General features: G+C 56.1%; 1 protein-coding gene across 4 annotated transcripts in view; it reads left to right on the plus strand.

Annotated features, from left to right (window-relative positions):
* PBX1 (PBX homeobox 1) overlaps positions 1 to 19,748 on the plus strand; it is a 240,496-nt gene that overhangs the window by 204,926 nt on the left and 15,822 nt on the right. For 3 of the 4 annotated variants that reach the window (XM_066261022.1, XM_066261021.1, XM_066261024.1), the window contains 4 exons: positions 468 to 603; positions 5,067 to 5,226; positions 12,023 to 12,135; positions 13,411 to 13,500. In XM_066261022.1, the coding sequence (XP_066117119.1) occupies positions 468 to 603; positions 5,067 to 5,226; positions 12,023 to 12,135; positions 13,411 to 13,500 (499 nt within the window). The remainder of the gene's footprint in view (positions 1 to 467; positions 604 to 5,066; positions 5,227 to 12,022; positions 12,136 to 13,410; positions 13,501 to 19,748) is intronic. The other variant, XM_066261023.1, reaches the window with a different exon arrangement.

Consider the following 19,748-nt stretch of genomic DNA (forward strand, 5'->3'; position numbering starts at 1 on the left):
TCACTAGTTGTGAAAACGGAGTAACTTGAAGTGATTGTCCGCGGGGTCGGGCCCAGCACCTGGAACCTGGCGGGAAGAGGCCCTGTCCCCTCTGTGTCCCAGCCCAGTCCCTGCAGTGAGCACAGTGTTGAGGGCCATCTCTCCCTCGCCCTCCTCACCCCTGAGGTTCGTGTGACGCCCCTCACTGTCAGCTGGCGAGACTGAGGCATGGAGAGGCATCCCAGGTCACCTGGCTGGGATTTGGTTAGTTTAGGAGTCAAGGCCGGGATGCTCTGAAACCTCACGCCCTTCCCCACAGTGTGCAGACCCGTGCGACTTTCCCCTGGGCCCAGGGCCGTACTCAGCAAGGGCGTTGGGAGCTGGTTGTGGCATCCAGTCCCCGTGTCACCCCCCAGTGAACCCCTTCTCTCCTGTTTGCGTACTTGGTGTGACCTCATTTCTCTTGTCGTTTCCTTTCTCCCCGGCAGGCGGAAGAGACGGAACTTCAACAAGCAGGCGACGGAGATCCTGAATGAATATTTCTATTCCCATCTCAGCAACCCTTACCCCAGTGAGGAAGCCAAAGAGGAGTTAGCCAAGAAGTGTGGCATCACCGTGTCCCAGGTGAGGGCCCCCCACGTCTCTGCCGGCAGCCTGGTGGGGGATGGCCCCCTGGCGGGGGCTGGGAGGTACCATGACTGAACCTTGTGCCCTGCCAGTTCAAGCCGCTAATGCCCTGAGGTGGCACGGTCAGCCCGTGGTGCGTGTAAGCAGGAGAGCTTCAGGTGGGGGCCTGCAGCCTGGGGGGGGGGGGGGGCCGGCGGAAGCCCGAGACTGAGTGGGGTTATGAGCAAACAGGGCTCCGCTCCTCTCTGCTGACTGCCTGCCGCTTCAAACAGGGAAGGCCCTTCCGTGAACTTGGGGAGCTACCTGCGTTTCTCGTGTTGTCTCTCAAACACAGTTCCTTGGCCCGTGTTTTTGCTCAGCCGGGAACCGGCCTAGTCAGGGAATGGGGCTTTTAAACGGATGGGACTGAAATGCCTCCCTTACACACTCCCTGTAACCGAAGGTGGGCAGGGATTTTAACACATCACTGCAACTGCATCGGAATGGTTGCACAAAGTGTCCCTGAGCGCCCCCCCCACACTCACAAAGAGCTGTCACCATGACAGGTGCCCGTTGGTGTGAAGGACACAGGATATAAAACATTTCTAGACCCAAGTCCTCACCGTTAGTGTGGGGTAGAAAAGTAGGCAGCGTGTATACGGGTCTGCACCTCGTCTTCTCCGAGGGTCCATCCGAGCCCCCTCAGGCTGGACCTCAAAGACCTCCGCCGGTCTCTGGTCGGGACCAGGGAGAGTGCTGAAGTCTCTCAGAGAGGGTTCTTCTCGGAATTGGGCCCCCTGCAGAGAGAGCCCCAGGTGTCCTGGCGTGTCCGCAGAAGGGGCGTGGGGAGAGGAGGCCTACTGTGGTGATCAGTCTCGCTCAGCCTTTTCCAATCGCTTTGTACACACTGAGCATCTGCTCTTCCTTCCTGACTCGAGTCCTGGCTTCTGTGACGCCCCGCAGGGTGCGATCCCGTCAACCTGTGGTCAGCCAAGCGGAAGTAGGCCTCGTCAGAACGCAGGCTCCGCACGGGCTATTTGCAAGGAAGATATTGCCAGGGGCTCCCCAGCAAGCCGGGGGCAGGAGGACGGGTTTACAGCAGCCTTCGCAACTCCCTTCCAGAACGATGAGGTGGAGAGAATCCACTCCTTTCCAGCTCAGACCCCTCCCCCCTTAGATGCTCTGACCCAGCAGAAGGTCATTTCCAGTCTTGACAACCCTGAGAAGCACAAGCCCAGTGGTCACACTCAGGCGGTCTGGGTCTCCGGCCATTCTTGTCCAGATTGAGACCCTTTGTCCACAAGAAAACAGAATTGGCGTGTTCTGCTATGTTTGCTGCACGTTTGAGGCGTGGCTCTAGCTGTGAACCATGTCGCTAAGTCACAGTCGAATCGTCTGTGTTTTATCTGAATTCTAGCTGTGGGATTCAGAATTCCAGATCCCTAGTGAGGACAGCACAAGCTCCCCAGGGGCCAGGCTATGTCACATCTCTATCACAGATGGGACCCTGGTCTGTCCCCCGCAACCTCACTTCCTCCACGAGGAAGCCCAGGGTGCAAACAGTGTGTCCACTAAGTGACTATCCACGTGCGTGGCCCCTGTCCTTCCCCCACCCTCCCCGAGGCCGTGCCATCTCCTTCCCTGTCACATCACTCCTCCCAGCAGCAGCCAAGCTGGTCCACCACTTCCCCCATGTCTGGGGCGGGTCGGGGGGGCAGTGTGCTCTGAGGTCCCAGCCAGAGGTCAGCCGCGAGGTCTCAGAGAGCTCTTCCCTCTCGGATCTCAGCTGCCCCGTCTGCCAACCGCAGTTCCTTGGACCACATGATATGTTAAATCTCCATCTAGTTCCCAAACCTAGGGAATGCCATCAAACTGCCTTCCCAGTCTCCCTCCCTCCCTCCCTCCCTTCCTTCCTTTCTCTCTTCTGCCTCTTTAAATAAAAAAAAAATTTTTTTAATCTACTTACTAATGAGTCCTCCCTCCTATGACTCAAAACAAAATTATGCTTATCTGGCCCTGGCCAGTTGGCTCAGTGGTAGAGCATTGGCGCAGCATGAGAAAGTCCCGGGTTTGATTCCCAGTCAGGGCACGTAGAAACGACCATCTGCTTCTCCACTCTTCCGCCACTCCTATCTCTCTGTCTCTCTCTTCCCCTCCTGCAGCCAAGGCTCCACTGGAGCAAAGTTGGCTCGGGCACTGAGGATGGCTCCATGGCTTCCACCTCAGGTGCTAGAATGGCTCCGGCCACAATGGAGCAACAGCCCCAGATGGACCGAGCATCACCCCTTGATGGGCATTCCCCCGTCGGGTGCATGCAGGAGTCTGTCTCTCTGCCTCCCTGCTTCTCACTTTAGAAAAATACAAAAAAAAAATATATATATATACACACACACACACACACACACACACACACACACATATTCATCTACCAAAACCCCTCTGGAGTCCACCCACTGCACTGACCTCTCCTTGAGACTCTAAGCAGCCCTTCCTAGGCCCCAGTGCTACTTGGGGGTCAGCTATAGAGGCAGCATTTGCAGACGTGGGAGCTTGGCAGACGTGTCAATTCTGAGGCCTTGCCCAGTCCCAGGGATGGCGGAAAGAGGGGGCTCGGAGTCTGTTCTAACACACATTCCATGCACATGACTTTGGAAAGGGCCATTCCACCATGCTCTGCCTGATCTCTGTTCACCGCTACAAACACACCACTAACCAAATACCTGGGCGGGACTTCTCCCCTGGAGGACCAAGCTCACTCACCTTCCTCTTTTCTGGACTTTGCCCTGGCTCTGTCCATGGGCTCTGCAGATGTAGCACATCCCAAGTGTACATCAGAGTCTCCCCAGGGAACCTGGGGATCCCCCTGCATCCCCCTGTGCCCGTAGCCTGTGCTCCCAGGCGCCCAGCAGACCCTCAGTCCGTGGTGCTGAACGGTGAGTTCATTAATGAGAACACCAGTTCTGCATGTCACCCAGGGTGTGCGGTGTTCCCTGGCCAGCCAGGAATGCCCAAGCGGACCCAGCAGCTTCCCTCTCCTTCTGCTGTTCCCACTCAGAAGGGAACCGGCCCCAACCACGTCTCTCCTCCACCCTCATTCTTCTCCTGTTTAGTTGCCTGTAGCTGGTTTAATCAGCCACTAGGCATGTCCCTCCCTCCCTCTCTGTCTGCTGTCCTCAAAGTCACAGGCACCCTCAGTTATGGTTGACACACAGGGTAGTGAAAAGTTGAATCCAGGAAAACAAGAGTTTTTGGGTGAAATCAGGTTCTTGGATGGACCCAGAAGTGCTTCCCCTTCTGATTTGACTATTTCTCTGTCACACACACACAGCATTTTCTTACCAAATGCCTGCCTCGTTGGTATTTCCTAATACCACCGAGGCGTGGTGTGATTTTTACGGCAAAGTCTTGGCACGCCTGCCATATTCTACGCCACATAGGATGGAGAGGGCTAGCTTGTGGGATTGTCCCGTTTGGCTAATATATTCAAAGCCAGGTGTAGTTTGGGGAGAATTCCCTTTGTCTGCCACTGCTGCTGGGGTGCGTGCAGGTGTTGTGGGGGCTGCAATAGGCCCATGTTACACCCCCCCTACCCTCCCCAGGTCCACAGTTTGTTGGGTAATTACGTAAAGACTGCAGCATTTTAGCGCTCACCACATCTGGACCGTGGGCTGGACACGTCCCTCCCTGGGCAGGGACGCTTGCCGTTCACTGTCCCCATGAGCGTCGGGGCTGAGGGCTCGGTGTAATGGGGCCCGGGGCCCAGAGTCACGCCAGGACCTCTGCAGGAGCCTGGAGAAGGAACTACATTAGCGGTTGCATGGAAGGGAGGCTTATTCTGTGTATCGGCTTCAACGGGGAAGCCTGGAGTTCTCACAGCTCCTCCTCAGTGGATGCCGCAGGCTTTGCTCACACCACGAAGTCAGCTCCATGGGTGCTGAGGCCGAGGCCGAGGCCGCGTTCAAGGCACTGAACCCTGAAATGTTGGCCTGTACTCCACCGGTGTTGCCCTAGACTTCCGTGGATGCTTCAAGATCTGAGTGTTTCTATGGCCCAGGGCTCAGCCTTAGCCTTGATACGGCAGAGGAAATTCTTGCAGAAAACAACATTTTTTTTTAATGCATTTTATTTTAGTATCTACTTAAGAGGTAAGAAAACTCAAAGGGCTCGTCCTGGACCTATAGGGTCCCAGTTTGCACAAGCCGGCTTCCACCTGGGGAAGTCTTTGCCGCCGGAGCTGTGCTCAGCCGTGCTGTGTTCAGTGAGGGCCTCCCATTTTATACGGGGGCTCCTCTCGAAGCTCTGACTACAGAGACCCTTTCATGGAGGTTGTGAGACCTTCACCAGACGGGACCGCCTACCCCCCCCACTGCAGCCCTCCCCTCACCCTTCCGCACCTCGAGGCTGTTGGTGAGGGATGAATGTTAACGTGTTCTCTCTCTCTCTCTCTCTTTCTCTCTCTCTCTCGACTTCAACTACTCTAGGTATCAAACTGGTTTGGAAATAAGCGAATCCGGTACAAGAAGAACATAGGTAAATTTCAAGAGGAAGCCAATATTTATGCTGCCAAAACGGCTGTCACGGCCACCAATGTCTCAGCCCACGGAAGCCAAGCTAACTCACCCTCAACTCCCAACTCGGCTGGTTAGTTCTCTCTTTGATTTGGGGGGGGCATGGCGCTCCATTTTCATCCATGCTGTTCCTGCAGCAGGGATTCCCCTGGAAGTCTCCCCGCTTCCCGATTTCTCCGGTGGCCAGTTTCCCCTTGTTTCCAAAGAGCGGCCCCACTCCCGCTGTTGGAAACATGGGCTTGCCCGGCGGTGAGCCCTGTGCGTCTGTTGAAGGAAAATGGGTTGGTTTCCACCAGGTAACCTCTAAGTCCCCCCTTCAGGGTTGCTCAGCTGAGGTCCCTGGGGGGGTCCCAGCATTGGGTCTGTTTCTTGGGGAGTTTTTCCCTTGTCTGTGTCACACTGTCCCGTCACACAGTGTCCTTGGGCCATGGGTTCTACGTGTCAATAGTCAGTCGCTCCTCCCGCAAAAGACCTCACTGGCACGTGCGGTGCCGCACAGCCCGGCCAGGATGACTTCTACGCTTTCCACGGTCGTGGTTCTCTGCCGCTGGACGCCGTGGGTTTTCTTTATGCGAACTCCAGAGGAAATTGCCAGTCATTAACTCAGCCTATTCAGAAATCCACCTTCCCGTTCATAACCCCAGTTCTGTGCTGTGTTCCTCGTTGTAGCGACTGTTGCCTTGTGACGGTAATGCCAGAGTGGAGGCTAACCAAATGTGTTTTGCAGTGTGCACTATACCGTTAATTCTGAATCTCTCTTCAGGAGACAAACAGAGTCAATAATGCATAAAATAATAACCTTCGTGTTTGTATGCTGTGGTAGGCATGTTGGTACCTTTTTTATTTTTTTAAGGGTAAAACCAGAAATATTTTCTTATTAAATTAAGTTTTGTCTCAGATTATGGTCATTTTCCCCACGGCTGGGGTGCACGGCAAAGAAAATTGATGCCTCCAATTTTAAAGGGTCACACGTTTCAATACGTTAGATCATAATACGGTTAAAAAAAATTTAATTTTCAATCTTTCTGGGGGTAGGCGGTGTGTTTGCCCGCGAAAGCTTGTTTGTGACTAAAGTGAGTCCCCTTCCTACCCGTGGCGAGCGCTTCTGTGAGCGTCTAGACGCACTGATTTGTTACGATCCAGTTTTTCCACGTCCGGGGCGGCCCCACCGTGACGTCCTTCTGTCTGAATGGGATCGGCTGGAGAGTAGCCAGGACCTGTGAGTGTGGACATGGGGTGACCTGCAGAATTCCGTCCACTTCCGTTTCTCCTGGCACTCCAGGACAAACAGTGGTGCAGAGCGTGACTGCTGCCAGAGGTTGTGCGTGCGTGTGCGTGTATGTGCATGCGTGTGTCTCCTCCTTTCCCCCTGGAGGCGTACGTGACCGAGGATCCAGGCTGGCCGGTGAGGAGCCGGAGAGCTCCCCTCTGCCCCATCTGGCCCGTCATTAAATGCCTCGGGCCCCGCAGCCCTGGCGAGGCAGACATTTTTCCCCCGTCTCCTCGGAAGAAGCGCGGCCCTGTCAGCATTAGCAGAAACGCACTCAACACTCCTGCAAAGGTGATCGTAATGCAAAACAGAGATCAGAATGACTTTTCCTGTCTCTGGTCTATCTGCACTGCAGATGGCCCAGCGTGATATATGGCTAGTCCCCGGGGACGGGCCCCGTGGACTCCTGTCATTACGACATCCATACCGTCATCTCCTTCCCTGAAGCGCTTAAAAACAGAGAACAGTCAGCATTTTAACCCCCTCGCCCATGTTCAAAAAATCATGGTGGTTTCTTGGAACAGCACTCTATGGTGACAGTTTTCTAAGGCAGTGTTTTCTGGTGGCTGAAACTTCCCGTGAGCATTCCGAGCACGAAGTGCACGGTCGTGGAGAATAAGCGCCGAGCCCCGCAGCGGTCCCCAGGCCGTCGGGAGGGAGGTGCAGAGCGGCCCCTCTGTGCGCGTGCTCCGGCGCACAGAAAAAGGACATCTTGTCGTCTGTGTGCCAGAAGCATGGACTCTTAAAAAATGTTTTTAAGCGGGAAAGTTGTGAAGAGGTTTCTCTTTTGCTCTTGACACAACCCCAATCATAGCACTGGTAGAGGGAGACCCTGAACCCGTTCAGATCTTCCACGTTGGGTGTTTCTAACGTCGGGTATTATTAGCCCTTCAATCATTCCAAAGGGTGTGTGATAATGAAGTAGGTAGCAAGTTTGAAGTAAGAGGGTCATACGTGAACATCTATTTTGGCTGAGTTTGAAGTCTGGTGTTCTGGAACCTGGGAATGTTGAATGTCCTCTGTGTGGATGCAGTAGCCCCCCCCCCCCTCGCCCCTACGGCCAAGAGCTTTACTAAACATAAATACTCCTACTGCAAGGAAGATAACGTTGCAAGTAGATCTCCTTCCCCTGGTAGGCCTCTGTGTCGAGAGCTATACTTCTGCGTCGTTGTTTAGCCCACTTCTAAATATCCCTATCGGCTGATACGAGCCGGGTCCATTTCCTTAAGCGTGATTCATTAAAAAATCACCTAAAACCAGGATTGGTGGCAGATTAGAGATACACAGCACAGGTCATGTTTTATAGCAGCAGGGCTGAGCAGAGTGTGGATGGACCAAAGAGGAAGGAAGCGCAGAAGAAAGACAGAAAAATTAAATTTTGAAAAACAGGAAAGCTACCACAGGGGCCGGTGGAAGTAATAATCATAACCCTGGGTCCGTAATTCCTCTGGTGTGACCTTGAGTGACACCATCTCTGGTTCCTGTGTAGGATGAGATTATAAACGCAGTGTGGAGATCTCAGGAAAAACAAAAACACACAAACAAGAAAACGAGGTCCTCTTGAGAAGGTTGGGGACATTTTCACGGCCAAGAAGGAAGAGGTTGGCGTGTGGGTCACAGAGGTTCGCTGCCACACACGGGCCAGCATTCCTGTTTGATCAGGATCGGCGACTGCTTGGCGGGGCTGCCCCAGGCCCAGGTTTGAGTTTTTCTGCTGAGCTGCACGTACGTGTTGAGCAGGGCGGCCGGCCGGCCTCCGCCCTGGTTAGCTGGTGGGGGCCCTGGTTCGCGTTCTCATTCCACCCCTAAAGAGGAGGTCCGGCATCTTCCTGGGTCAGTGGACGGTTGTCACGTGAACCCCCTCGACACTGGCTCCCTGGGAGACGTTTACGTGTGGTCCCCGTGGTCAGAGAGACGGTCACACCTCCAGAGACGCTGACGGACTCTTCCAGGGGACCCAGAGGAACTCTTATAACTTAGGGTTCTAAAACCAAGTGAAAGAACTTTTACCCCATTGGTACAGTATTTTCTCTTGTGGTCTTCCTTCCTGCATTCCTGCCCTCCACGTCTCAGTGGAGAGTGAAAACAGCCCCTTGGGAACAGGAACTCGAGAGCCTTGCCCTGTCACACCCACGACGGGGGGTGCGCCCGCTGGCCCTGACACCCGCTCCCTTTTCTTACTTTGCTCTGAGTGGACGGGAAGAGTGATTTTGAATTTGGAGAAGGAAGACCCATAGAAAATAGAGGTGCGGGCTTGAGACCTAGCCAAGCTTTCATCATTGGGCAGAGGGGCTCTGTGTTTGGAGCCCTCAACTGGTGGGGGGTCCACACTGACCATGCGGCCGCCTGTTCTGTCTGGAGTCTTTATTTCTAGACAGCAAACGTCAGGGCAGCATTTCCGCAAATCGGCTTCTGAGAAATGCTGGAGAAACGATAAGTAAAGAGTAAATGCCCGTACACAAACACGTTGAGCTCCCCAGGGAGAAAAAACAGCAAGTCAGTTCCTGTCCTAGGTCATGGGCGCCCACGAGGGGGATCCCGCATCACGGGGGACATTGGTAACGTCTGCAGACAGTTTTGGTTGCCGTGGATCTGGAGGGCCACGCCACAGCACACGAGACATCCCCCACAGCCAGGAGGAAGCGGCCCCCCTAGGTCGGTAGTGCCCCCAGCCAGGCTAAGACTTTTATCATTGGTAGTCTTTTTTTTTTGGATTATTGAAGTTCATTGGTTTTCTTTCTCCTGACAAATTTACATCTCCTGAAGCCTCTTTAGAGATGTGGCCTTCAGGACGGGGAGGTTAGCTGTGCCCCGTGTCATCAGATGCGTTGGGTTTTGTAGGTGGTTATTTCCTCCCTGGCTAGTGGAGTGCCGCTGAGCGCTGGGCCTGCCCCGGATGTCTGGGTGGCAGCTTGAGCCGGCCCCTCGTCCCGTTCCCAAGCCACACGCAGAACCATTTAGCTGGCGAGCACATGTTAAAGCACGCTCTAGCGGTTGCTGGTTGTTTGACGGCCACCGCACAGGTGAGGTCCCCAACCGACCTCCACCAGCCAGACGCTGCGGTGCGAGTTCTGCGAGGATCCTGGGGCTCCTGGGAGAGAGCCCCTCCACTCTCGTCCAGGGAGCATGCCCCGTGCAGGTTACCCCTCCGTGACACGTTCCCCCAACTTCCAGGGCAGGGGGAAGAACCTGTTTTTCATAACAAAGATGTTTGGGTGGACTTCTGTTCCTGAGCACAGTCGCCGCCTCCACCAACATTTTCAGAGTCAGGAGCCCTGGCTGTGTTGGGCGCAGTGCGTAGAGACCGCACGTCCTGATGCAGCCCAGCCCCGCCCCGCGCACGGGCTGCGCCTGCAATTACGGATGCGCTTGTGCAGGAGTTCATTGCTGTGCGCGTACTATCTCTGTCCGTGAGGCACTGACATAGTTACAATGTATCTCTGCGCGTGTGTTTTTGAAACCACCTGTGTTGAGGACAGCATCTGTCTTATAAGCGGCACCTCCCGGGCCTTCGTGGCCCAATGATGCCAGGTTACCTGGCGTCAGGGTAGCTCTTGGGCGGTTTCCCCCATTTCTCCATGCGCATGAGCTGCTTCCACGAGGCCATCAGCCCATCTAGTATCAGCGTGTGTGTGTTTGACTGGGAGTGGGGAGAACACCCAGCTTCCAGCCCTAGCCTCTCGGGGAAAAGTCCGGTGTCCTATAAAACGACTCTCATTGGTGTCCTGGAGCCGAGGGCTCTCAGCTCTGACGATGTTGAAATGTGAGCTTGTCATCACCCTTACGGCAAAAAGGCTTTTATTGTCCAGGCTGTATTTCTGGGGTTGAAAGGAAGATGTAAGAGGGACGTGACGAGGGCATAAGCGCCTGGGAGGTGTCAAGGTCACCGAGGTGGCTGTACCCCACAGTGGGGGTGCTGCATGTACCACACTGATGGGCGGGCAGCCCAGGCTGGAGCCAAACCCCGTCAGGCCTTGTGCCTGTTTTGCCCAAGACCCAACTTTTCTGATTCCTTTCGGACGAGCTAAACAGAGAGAGACATGAGACATGTACTGGACCAGACAGAACGTTTGCAGAGCCAGGACGATGTCCCTGTTCTCTGTTTTCGTGTCCCCTCCCCCAAAGAAAGTACCCCCTCCCTCATTTCTCACAAGAGGAGGGTGCGCGTGAGCCCCTCCATTCATGCAGCAGCTTAGTGAGCCGCTTCCTTGCACGTGGATGAACCACCCAGCTCTCTCCTTGGCGCTGTCCCCAGGTGACCTGTCCTCAGTCCGTCCTCTGGTTCCTCTGAGTGGCCCCGGCCTCTGTAGTATGAGGGTGTGAGGACTAGCTAAGCGTAGGGCGCTTCACCGGCAACGGGGTCTGTCCGTCCGTCCGTAGAGAAAACCAGAGCCTCCGGTCCCGCGGAGCTGAGCTCTCCCCGTGCAGTGTGATGGCACCCCTGCGGGGCCCGCATCCCTGTCCCAGGAGAGAGAGGAGCCAGTCAGAGCCGAAGCAGGAAACATCGCTGGGCGGGTCCTCACGGACGATGGCTGTCTGGGAGCGAGAGGGCAGGAGTGCAGGCCGAGCAGCCCGGGGTTGGGGGCAACAGGGCGGAACTGACCTGGGTCCCTGAGGTCTCTCCTCTTCCGGGCTAACGTCATGACTTAACCACACCTTGCACGTTGAGCTTTCTCTCCTAACGCGCTGCGCTGCACGATGCCTTCGGAATAATACTGGCTTTTCCACGCCCTTGTGTTTAGGGTGCAGGGGCAGTGGGCAGGGGTCGGGGGTGTCTGGGTTTACCCAGGAGAACCTGGTGGGGCCAGGATGGACCTTGAGGCTAACTCTGGGAGAAGGCTCCATCTCTGGGGAAGGCAGACGTTCTCTGCTCTCCGTGAGCCCACTTATATCTATTATTATTACTGTTATTATTAGCATTCCATACTTCATGCATGCTTAGGAATTCTTGGCCCATTAATTCTGTTCCATCTTCCTCCCTAATGGCTGGTAGCAAGGACAGGTAGTCATATATTCCCACAATCCTGGAGGCCTTCTTGGGTTTCTGTCACTCAAGAAGGAGCATCACCTTTTCTCTAGAAACCAGGACTCATGTCAGTGAACTCATGCCGTGGGGCAGCCCTGGTGGGGCGTAGCCTCGTGCACCACCACCACCACCCCGGCGCTGCTCCCCGGGTGCAGGGAGCTGGGTGGGCAGCGGCACGACTCATGTGCTCCTTGGCGCGGCAAACGCACCATGGACCAGCCCCGCATCTCCTAGAAATGAGAGGCGGGAAGAAGAGAGCTTAGCGAAGTGGAGAGTTGAGCGTCCTCCCCTTTCCCGGCCCGGAGATGCCGGGGTCGGGGAGACGGGAAAGCAGTCCCGTGGGCACCCTGCTGAGACGCGGCTCCCCGTATGTAACACGGGCTGCACGCACCCTTTGTCACTTGCTCTGTCCTCCATGCTACTAACCAGGCTCTGCGAGGGTTTGTTGTGTTTTTTTGTTCGTTTCCCTTGTATGTGGGGTTGCTTTGCATGTCACCTTCCTCTCAGCTGTCTGCTGCGGGGTCAGAGCCTTTTCCTTTCTGTGATTCAGGTGCTTCGTCCTTTCCTTTCCAGGTTCTTCCAGCTCTTTTAACATGTCAAACTCTGGAGATTTGTTCATGAGCGTGCAGTCACTCAATGGGGACTCTTACCAAGGGGCCCAGGTTGGAGCCAACGTGCAATCACAGGTAGGGACCAGCCGATGTGCCACCAGGCGAATGTGCCAGGGTTCAGGAGCCCGCAGTGGGACTGGCACTGCCCTCTTCTGTCCAGAGAGAGAGAGAGAGAGAGAGAGAGAGGACGTAGAGACAGACCTTACCAACAACCAAAGCAAACCAAAACAAAGACACCCATTGTCCGGGGAGACCTCGTCCACACGTGGTGAATGCGTTTGGCTCTGGCTTGTCAGTCACACTGGGAAGGCGAGACAGAAGGGAGAGGACACAGGGGGAGGGGACCAAGGCCGGCCAGGCCTGGGAACCAGCGTGTCCTTTGCTCACTGCGGGGGACGGGGAGGAGCTGTCCAGTGCGTTGTCTGGCTCTCTGGGTCTCCCTCTCATCCTGGGCTCTTCCCTCTGCGCCTGCCCGGCACGGAGGTGACCCGAGAGGAGCCGGGCGCCGTAGCATCTCACGTTTCCATCGGAAGCTTTAGAGACCCCCGGCCGGGCGGACTGAAGACGTCTCCTCAGTCTCCCCAAAGATCCGTCCAGGGGCTTTGTGTTCCGCTGATGAGTCTCAGGCCACGGTGGGAAGTGAACACCGGGCCGTGCGGCGTGAGCCCCCGTGCTCCCTGGCGGGCAGCTTGCTGTCACCGCACCTGACGGGCCAGGGGAGGGGGCGCTCTGGGTCAGAATTCCCGGACACTTCCGGTCCGTGTCAGTGTCCTCCCCAGCACGTGGGCAGGAAGCATGGCATGCCTAGAGCAGACCAGTGGCCAGCCATTCAGCCCCTCACTCAGGAAGCTGCCCAGACCTAGGCGTGAGGAGGTGCGGTCAGACTGGTCTGGTTACCAAACAACCGACCGTCATTTCAGTCCTCGAACACAGTGTTAGTCCACACCGTCCTCTCGGCGAGGGGCGGCCGTCTGAGTCTCCTCCAAACGGAAGCTGGACTGTTGTAGGACATGCAGCCGTGGCAGCTGCATAGGGGACGGGGGGTGGGGGCAGCAGGTCCTTCATTCCCTCCCCGTGTCCCGTGTGTCCTGCGCCCCCGCCCCTGCCGTGTCCTGCTGCCTCGCTGAAGCATGGCAGGGGCAGGGGGCTCCACTTTCTCGACCATCTCACTGTCCACCTCACTGAAAGGAGACTGGGTTTGGCTTTTAGGGGGGCCCCGCCCTCTGCCTGAGAGACCCCTCCCCAGGAAGAACACCTCTGGAACGTGGGCAGTGGCCGGGTGTGCCCACACGGCAGTTGTTGTGGCGGTGACCTGCCCTGACTGACCCCTCTCTGTTCTTCGTCCCGCAGGTGGATACCCTTCGCCATGTTATCAGCCAGACAGGAGGATACAGTGACGGACTCGCGGCCAGTCAGATGTACAGTCCGCAGGGCATCAGTGTAAGAACACAAGCCCCCCCCCCACCCGCCCCCTCTCCCTGCCATCACCGCCAATTATTTCAGAGCCGCGGGGCTCGGCGTGACACTTAGTAGGACTCGGCTGGGCTTCACGGTCACCTCGTGTCTTGTTTCCGTATCGGTCACGCCGGCGGCGGCGTTCTCTTCACGGAGAATAGACGGGCGGCCCCGCGCCGGCCGCCAGCACCCGGGCCTGTCAGGCACAATCAGCGTTTGGCGCGGCCCCTGCGGCCGCATGTGTTCAGCCGCGAGGAGCGATGGAACAGGTGACACCTAGTACAGCAGTGGTCGGGGACGTGGCCACAAGCCGGACCCGGGAACCTGGGTGAGGGGCAGGGGGAGCGGTCACCGTATCCGTGCGTCCAGGTCTGTGGTCTTCACAAGGGACCTCTCTTGGATCTGTTGAAGGACAATTTAAAAAAAAAAAAAAAGGAAGGAAGGAAACGAACAGAGAGTCCGGTTGGCAGGAGGGTGCGGCCGTCTCGCTGTGGTCCTCTGTGCCCTGGCGGCTCCGGACTGGCATGAAAATTCATAGCGACAAGCCGTGTCGCACAGAGCGAAATTGATCAGACAGACCCGGGGAGGGCCGAGTGTCCGTCCGGGACAGCAGTCCAACTCGATTTCTCAGATCAGCCGTCCACCGTCTCCGCCGCAGTGACAGCGAGCTGGGGCAGGAGGGTGGGACCGGGGCTTCCGGAGGTCCCGGGCGGCTGTGGCGGGGCTGAGGACATGGGCTGTTGAAGAGAATGGTGGTTGGGTGGCAGGAGGGGATGCTTTCCTTGCTGCTGCTGCTGTTGTGTGGTGGCTGAAGCGCACCGCAGAGGGAAGGATGGAAGCTGGCCCGATGCCGCAGTGCCGTCCTAGCTCGTGCCGGGCGACGGGCAGTGGTCTGTGCTGACAGAGGCAATGAGTTCATCAACTCCATGGGGATCGAACCGCATGTGACTGTGGCCAGGCCAGAGGGAGTCAGGGGAGTCCGAGCGGCCCCCTCCGGTGAGGGGTGGGTGAACAGGTCCGGCGTGCTGAGCCCAGGAGAGAGAAGAGCAGGGAGCAATGGGCTCATTCTAGATGCTCCGTTGCCCACAGGAGTCTGGGTCCACCAGAGATGATCTACCTGAGCTGGGGTGCGGAGGGACCTCCTGAGAAGACCTGGAGAAAGACGGCACGCCAGCATGTGACGGGCCTTCCTCAGAGTCCGGGTTCTCCAAAGAGGGGGAGAGGTGCCCCCAGGGGCTGCGACACCAACCCAGCAGCACATTGACATGGCCTAAGCTACTCAGTGTGGGTGTCGGGGTCAGCACCCACTTGGGAGGGTCTCGGTGGCTTTTACAAAAGCCCCTCCCAAGTAGGAATTCCTTTTTCTCTGCCTCTCTAAGGCAGGCTCCCCTCCCCTCCGAGTGCGTGTGATGTTTAACCAGGCCCCATCCAGGCCCCCCAAGCCCCCGAGAAGAGAGTAGAGGTCAGAGCTGATGCTGGTAAACATCTTCTGGGCAGCCGAAGGGTTTCCAGAGCAGAGGGGTCCCTGTCCTCCGGTGCCCGTGTGGACCGTTGTCCCCGTATTAGCTGGAGCGTTGCCAGGAGCCTGCCTGGAGAAACAGGATTCCATGACGCAGACGTGCGTTCTCAGAAATGGATTCCAGATGAATCCAGTGGCTGTGTGTGTATGTGTGTGTGTGTCAGGGGCAGGGGGCCCAGCCTGTATGCACTCACGCATTTTCTGACCCTTTTGAGATAGCAGACAGCTCTTCCCAGAGAGAGCTTTGCCGTGCATGGAAGTATGGGATTGAGACTACGGCACACGCTGGAAGGGAACCAAAGAAGGCTCCGTGGGACTGCACAGGACACGGGCTGCGGGCCCCCTTCAAGCGCCTTTCCTGATTGGGGAGCGTGGCCCTCAGACTCTGGAGGGTCAGCACGGGCCCCCATCCCACCCCCGGCGTCCTCTGTGGGCTGGGAGTCATTTCTGCGCCGGTGCAACCTAACATGTGCAGACAATTATGTCTGATTACATAAGCCCGTCGCAAACGCTGGCTTCAAACTGCCACTTTGAAAGAGCCTCCCATTTTTTTCCCCTCGCGAACTGTGTTTATTTTGTTTCTGGGTCTTTAATATGCAGGGTAAATGAATCAAAGGCTTGATCACAAGACAACGCGTTCCTCTGGTATCAATTTTAAATTGTGCCACCTGCCAGAGACTGAGCTTGTTAGAGCGAGATGTATTTTTAGGTGGTGGAACGTGTCCCCAGGACGTGTGTGTGTGGAGCGGGGCTGTCAGGAGAAGACGGGGAGGCAGGGAAGGAGGGGGGGGACCAGGAGAGACAAGGACAGGAATGAAGGTTGCAGCCAAGAAATAAGAATAAACAAACCCCACACCCCAGCAGCACTGGGAGCCCCAGCGGGGCTTCGAGTCCCGCTTCATTCCAGGCAGGACGTTTTCCGGACAGCCCTTCTCTGCCACACTGGCCGGGTCTCCACGGCGCCCACATGTTCTCCACTCAGCGTCCATCCGGGCCCTGTGATGCTCAGACCACTGGCCATTAGTGTGACCGGGTAGCAGTAGGGCTTCCCGGGTGCAACAGGAAGAGCTCTCTGGCGGGCGCTCGAGTCAGGTCTCGGTGCGTGTGTCCAGGGGCTGGTGTGGAACTTCTAGAGGACGGGGCCGGTGGCTCCCGGCCTCTGTCCCTGCAGGGCTGCTCTGGGGAAGACGAGCTATGGGAGGGAAAGGCCTTGGTCCAGCACAGATTGTTCCAGTCAGAGGCAGTGTGGCATGTTATACTGATAACGTGCTAATTTGGCCTTTTTTCCCCCTCTTGCATGAGCAGATTCCACCGTAGGTGGTTCCTAGGGAGGGTCGTTAGGGCACGGTTGTCGCCGCCTCTCTTCTGACGAGAAGGTGTGCTTCCAGATGGGTATCGAGTGACTTAAAGCCCCTCCTTAAGCAACAGTGAGCATTGTATTATACCCGCTTAAGTGCTCCATGGTCCCGGGTAACGACGGCGACCCCTCCGTCGCATCGGGGCTGAGCGCTGCGGTAACGGAAGCGATGATCTTCCAGTGCCCGTCAGGCAGATGCACAAGCGATGGTGTAGCGATCACTCCTCTTCTTTACCACCCCAAGGTCACCGTCCCTGTTCTGGGGAGAGTCCGTGAGCTAGACTGCCGTGACCGTGTCCTCGTTCCTGCCGCGGCCTCTCCCTCCTCCTCCCCCTCCCCCTGCACCGTCCCTGAGTCCTGTCCCACCGCGCGCACAAGGGACCCACACCCCTCCGTTGTCTACCTGAGCAGGTTCAGTCCACTCCTGGCCCCCTCCACCTGGTCCTCCGAGGCACCTGTGAGTGCCAGTCGGGGTGTCAGCCCCCCACTCGGTGCCCTCCTGGGGAAGTAAACAAGAGGCCACTAAATTTTTAAAAATGTATTTCGTGACCAGTACTGTTCTGTTCAGCTGAGTATTTCTCTTGTAATGACTTTTATTTTAAATGTTTAGCAATCCACAAATATAATTTAAAAGGGTTCTTGAAACATCTTTGTAAAAAATTTTTAAACATTGTTTGGCCAGTGCCTATTCTCTGGGAGGAAGATTCATTCAGATCAGCATTAGATGTGTGAGGCCAGAGGGTGGGGTCACCACCGAAGGAATTCTCCCTCCAATCTTCTGACCCCCCATCCTAAACGCATGCCCCACCCCCACCCCCACTCCCTCCACCCCCGTAGACCTGGCTGGGGGCTCCCAGCCAGGGAGCGGTGCAGCGCCGTTGCTGAGGGGACCGCCGCTGCCGTCTGTACCAGACGTGAGGCTAGAACATCCTGGCCGACGGGCAGAAGCAGGAACACCTGGAGACCAGGAAGCCGGGCTCCTGCTCGTGGCCACCGTATGACAGTCGCTGCACCTGTAAAATTCACCCGATGAGCAAGTGTAAGGCCCCTCCCAGCTCGGGAGCTCCAGAGCCCCCCAAGCATGAGCTGAGACTCGGACTCGCCGCCCCTGACGCCACACACGGCTGTGGCCACCTCGCCCCAGGAACCCTCTCAGCCTCATCGCCCCGCCCTACCCTCCAGCCACGTGCTTCTCCTCCACCCGCCCGCGTCCACCTGCTTCTTGAGCGAACGTTCCCCTTTGAATCCTCAGAGTTTTGTGGTAGCAGAAAGCATTGTCCTTCTGGGGCAAAACATGCGTTTTTAATTATTTTAAAATGTGAGTGAAGGGAGTGGGTTGACCCCAGCCAGTCTCCGGGGTAGATAGGCACCCCGAGGAGATCTCTCTCGTTCCGGCGTTCCAGGGGAAATGGAAGTGAAGTGTTGCATTCTCTCCATAAAGGCAGAGCGCCCTGCACATCAGTTTATGACAGAGAAACCTTGTTCCTCTAGCTGTGCGGCAACTGCAGCAGCGGAAAAACAGAGGACTCGTGGAGGCTTGTAAACCATCACGCAGGTGGTTTTGTTTTTGTTTTCTGCCGGATCAAGCGAGGGGTAAACAAAGGACATGTACTGAGAAAATAACAAATAAATTATTAGGACAAAACCAGCTACTCCTATTGAAGTGAGCAGGTATTGGGCATTTGGATTTCACAGAGTCACCGGGTAATAGTACCTGGCCACATGCCATCATTTTCATTTTTTCTTAGCTTCTGAGACGACCTTCCCCCCACCCACTTCAAGTTTATGGTAATGAGGCGCTGCCTCGTGAGGGCGATAATTAAAATCCACAGGCAAAGCTTTGAAAAACTCACCCTAATTATAGAAGTGTGACTTCTCCTTACCAGGGTGGGCTTGCTTGAGGTTCTGGAGGGAATAGGACCTGGACCCAGATGCATTCCCGGTTTGTGGTGTTGGGTTGGTGCCCTGCCGTCGGTCAGGTCCGGGACCTGGGAGAGCCAGCTGGAAGGGTGCGGGGCAGGGGCTGGGCTGGACCCGGCACACGCCCTCGGGAGGGTCGGCAGCTGCGGTGGGACCCCTGCCTTCCAGGCGCTCACAGCCAGGCGTCCCCTGAGCCCCTGTCTTCAGCTTCTTCCGCTTCTTCCTTGATGAGGCCTTTTAACCTCCACACCCTGGCAGGTGAGCCTTCGAGGCCAGAAAGCATCTGCTTTGAGCTCCACCAGTCAGAGAAAGCAGACACCCCCCAGCACTGTCATTTCATGCGCAACCTGTTATTTCTCCCCAGCTTGCCGGGTGACGTCCATGAAAGCACAGAAAACAAATGAGAACAATCACTCAGTGGGATATGCGTGTGCTCGTGTGGTTATTAGTCCATCCGTCCGTCCATCCATCCCCCCCTCTCTCCCTCCCTCTCTCCATCCGTCCACCATTCGCTCTGCCACCAACAGCGTTTCTGACCTTGCCGAACAGGGCTGCGTCCTGGTGTGTCCAGATCAAGCTGGAGAAACCCTGACCCTGAGAAGGTGCGGTGCCCTTGGGGTGTATTTTTACTTTCCTTCTCATTCTAAGCTTTGGGGTTAGGTTTGCTGTTGTTAGACCAGGAGGACAAGGGAACCAACCACCTCTGTGGGTAGGAGGAAGCGTGAAATGAAGTCAGAGAGAGCGGGAGAGAGGAATTCCAGACCAACCAGCCACAGTCAGAGAAATCTCACCCCTGCTCCCCCAGCCGATAGATAAAAGCAGCATCCTTTGTGGAGACCCCTTAACTCTTTTGGGAAGTAGTCCCACAAAGACATTGTTGTTATCTCAAATCCAGTGATACGATGACTCCAAAGAATATGACGTTCGTACTGGTGTGTGTGTGTGTGTGTGTGTGTGTGTGTTCCACTTCCGCCGCCTCTGCCTGTGTGACTGGACAGGTCACTCTCCCTCCAAGCACAGTTTCCTGAACTCTATTATTATTATTATTTTAAGACTTTATTTATTCATTTTAAAGAGGAGAGAAAGTGAGAGAGGAGGGGAGGAGCAGGAAGCATCAACTCCCATATGTGCTTTGACCAGGTAATCCCAGGGTTTTGAACCAGTGACCTCAGCATTCCAGGTCGACGCTTTATCCACTGCGCCACCACAGGTCAGACAGTTTCTTGAACTCTAAAAAGGACAGTTGACAAGCTATGTCCAAGGCCTCATCCCGTGTCATAGTCTCTTACAAACCACAATGATTTTCCTTTCTAGAAAAGGAAAATAAATACAAGAGGAGAGAAAACAACGTCAGAGTTACACACGAGAGGGCACTGTGTCTCTCAGGAACAGTCCCATCGGTGAGAGGACGTGTAACCCCGTGTGGGAACGGGGGCC

Source organism: Saccopteryx bilineata, chromosome 2 (genome assembly GCF_036850765.1).
Source record: "Saccopteryx bilineata isolate mSacBil1 chromosome 2, mSacBil1_pri_phased_curated, whole genome shotgun sequence".
NCBI classification, from domain to species: Eukaryota; Metazoa; Chordata; class Mammalia; order Chiroptera; family Emballonuridae; genus Saccopteryx; species Saccopteryx bilineata.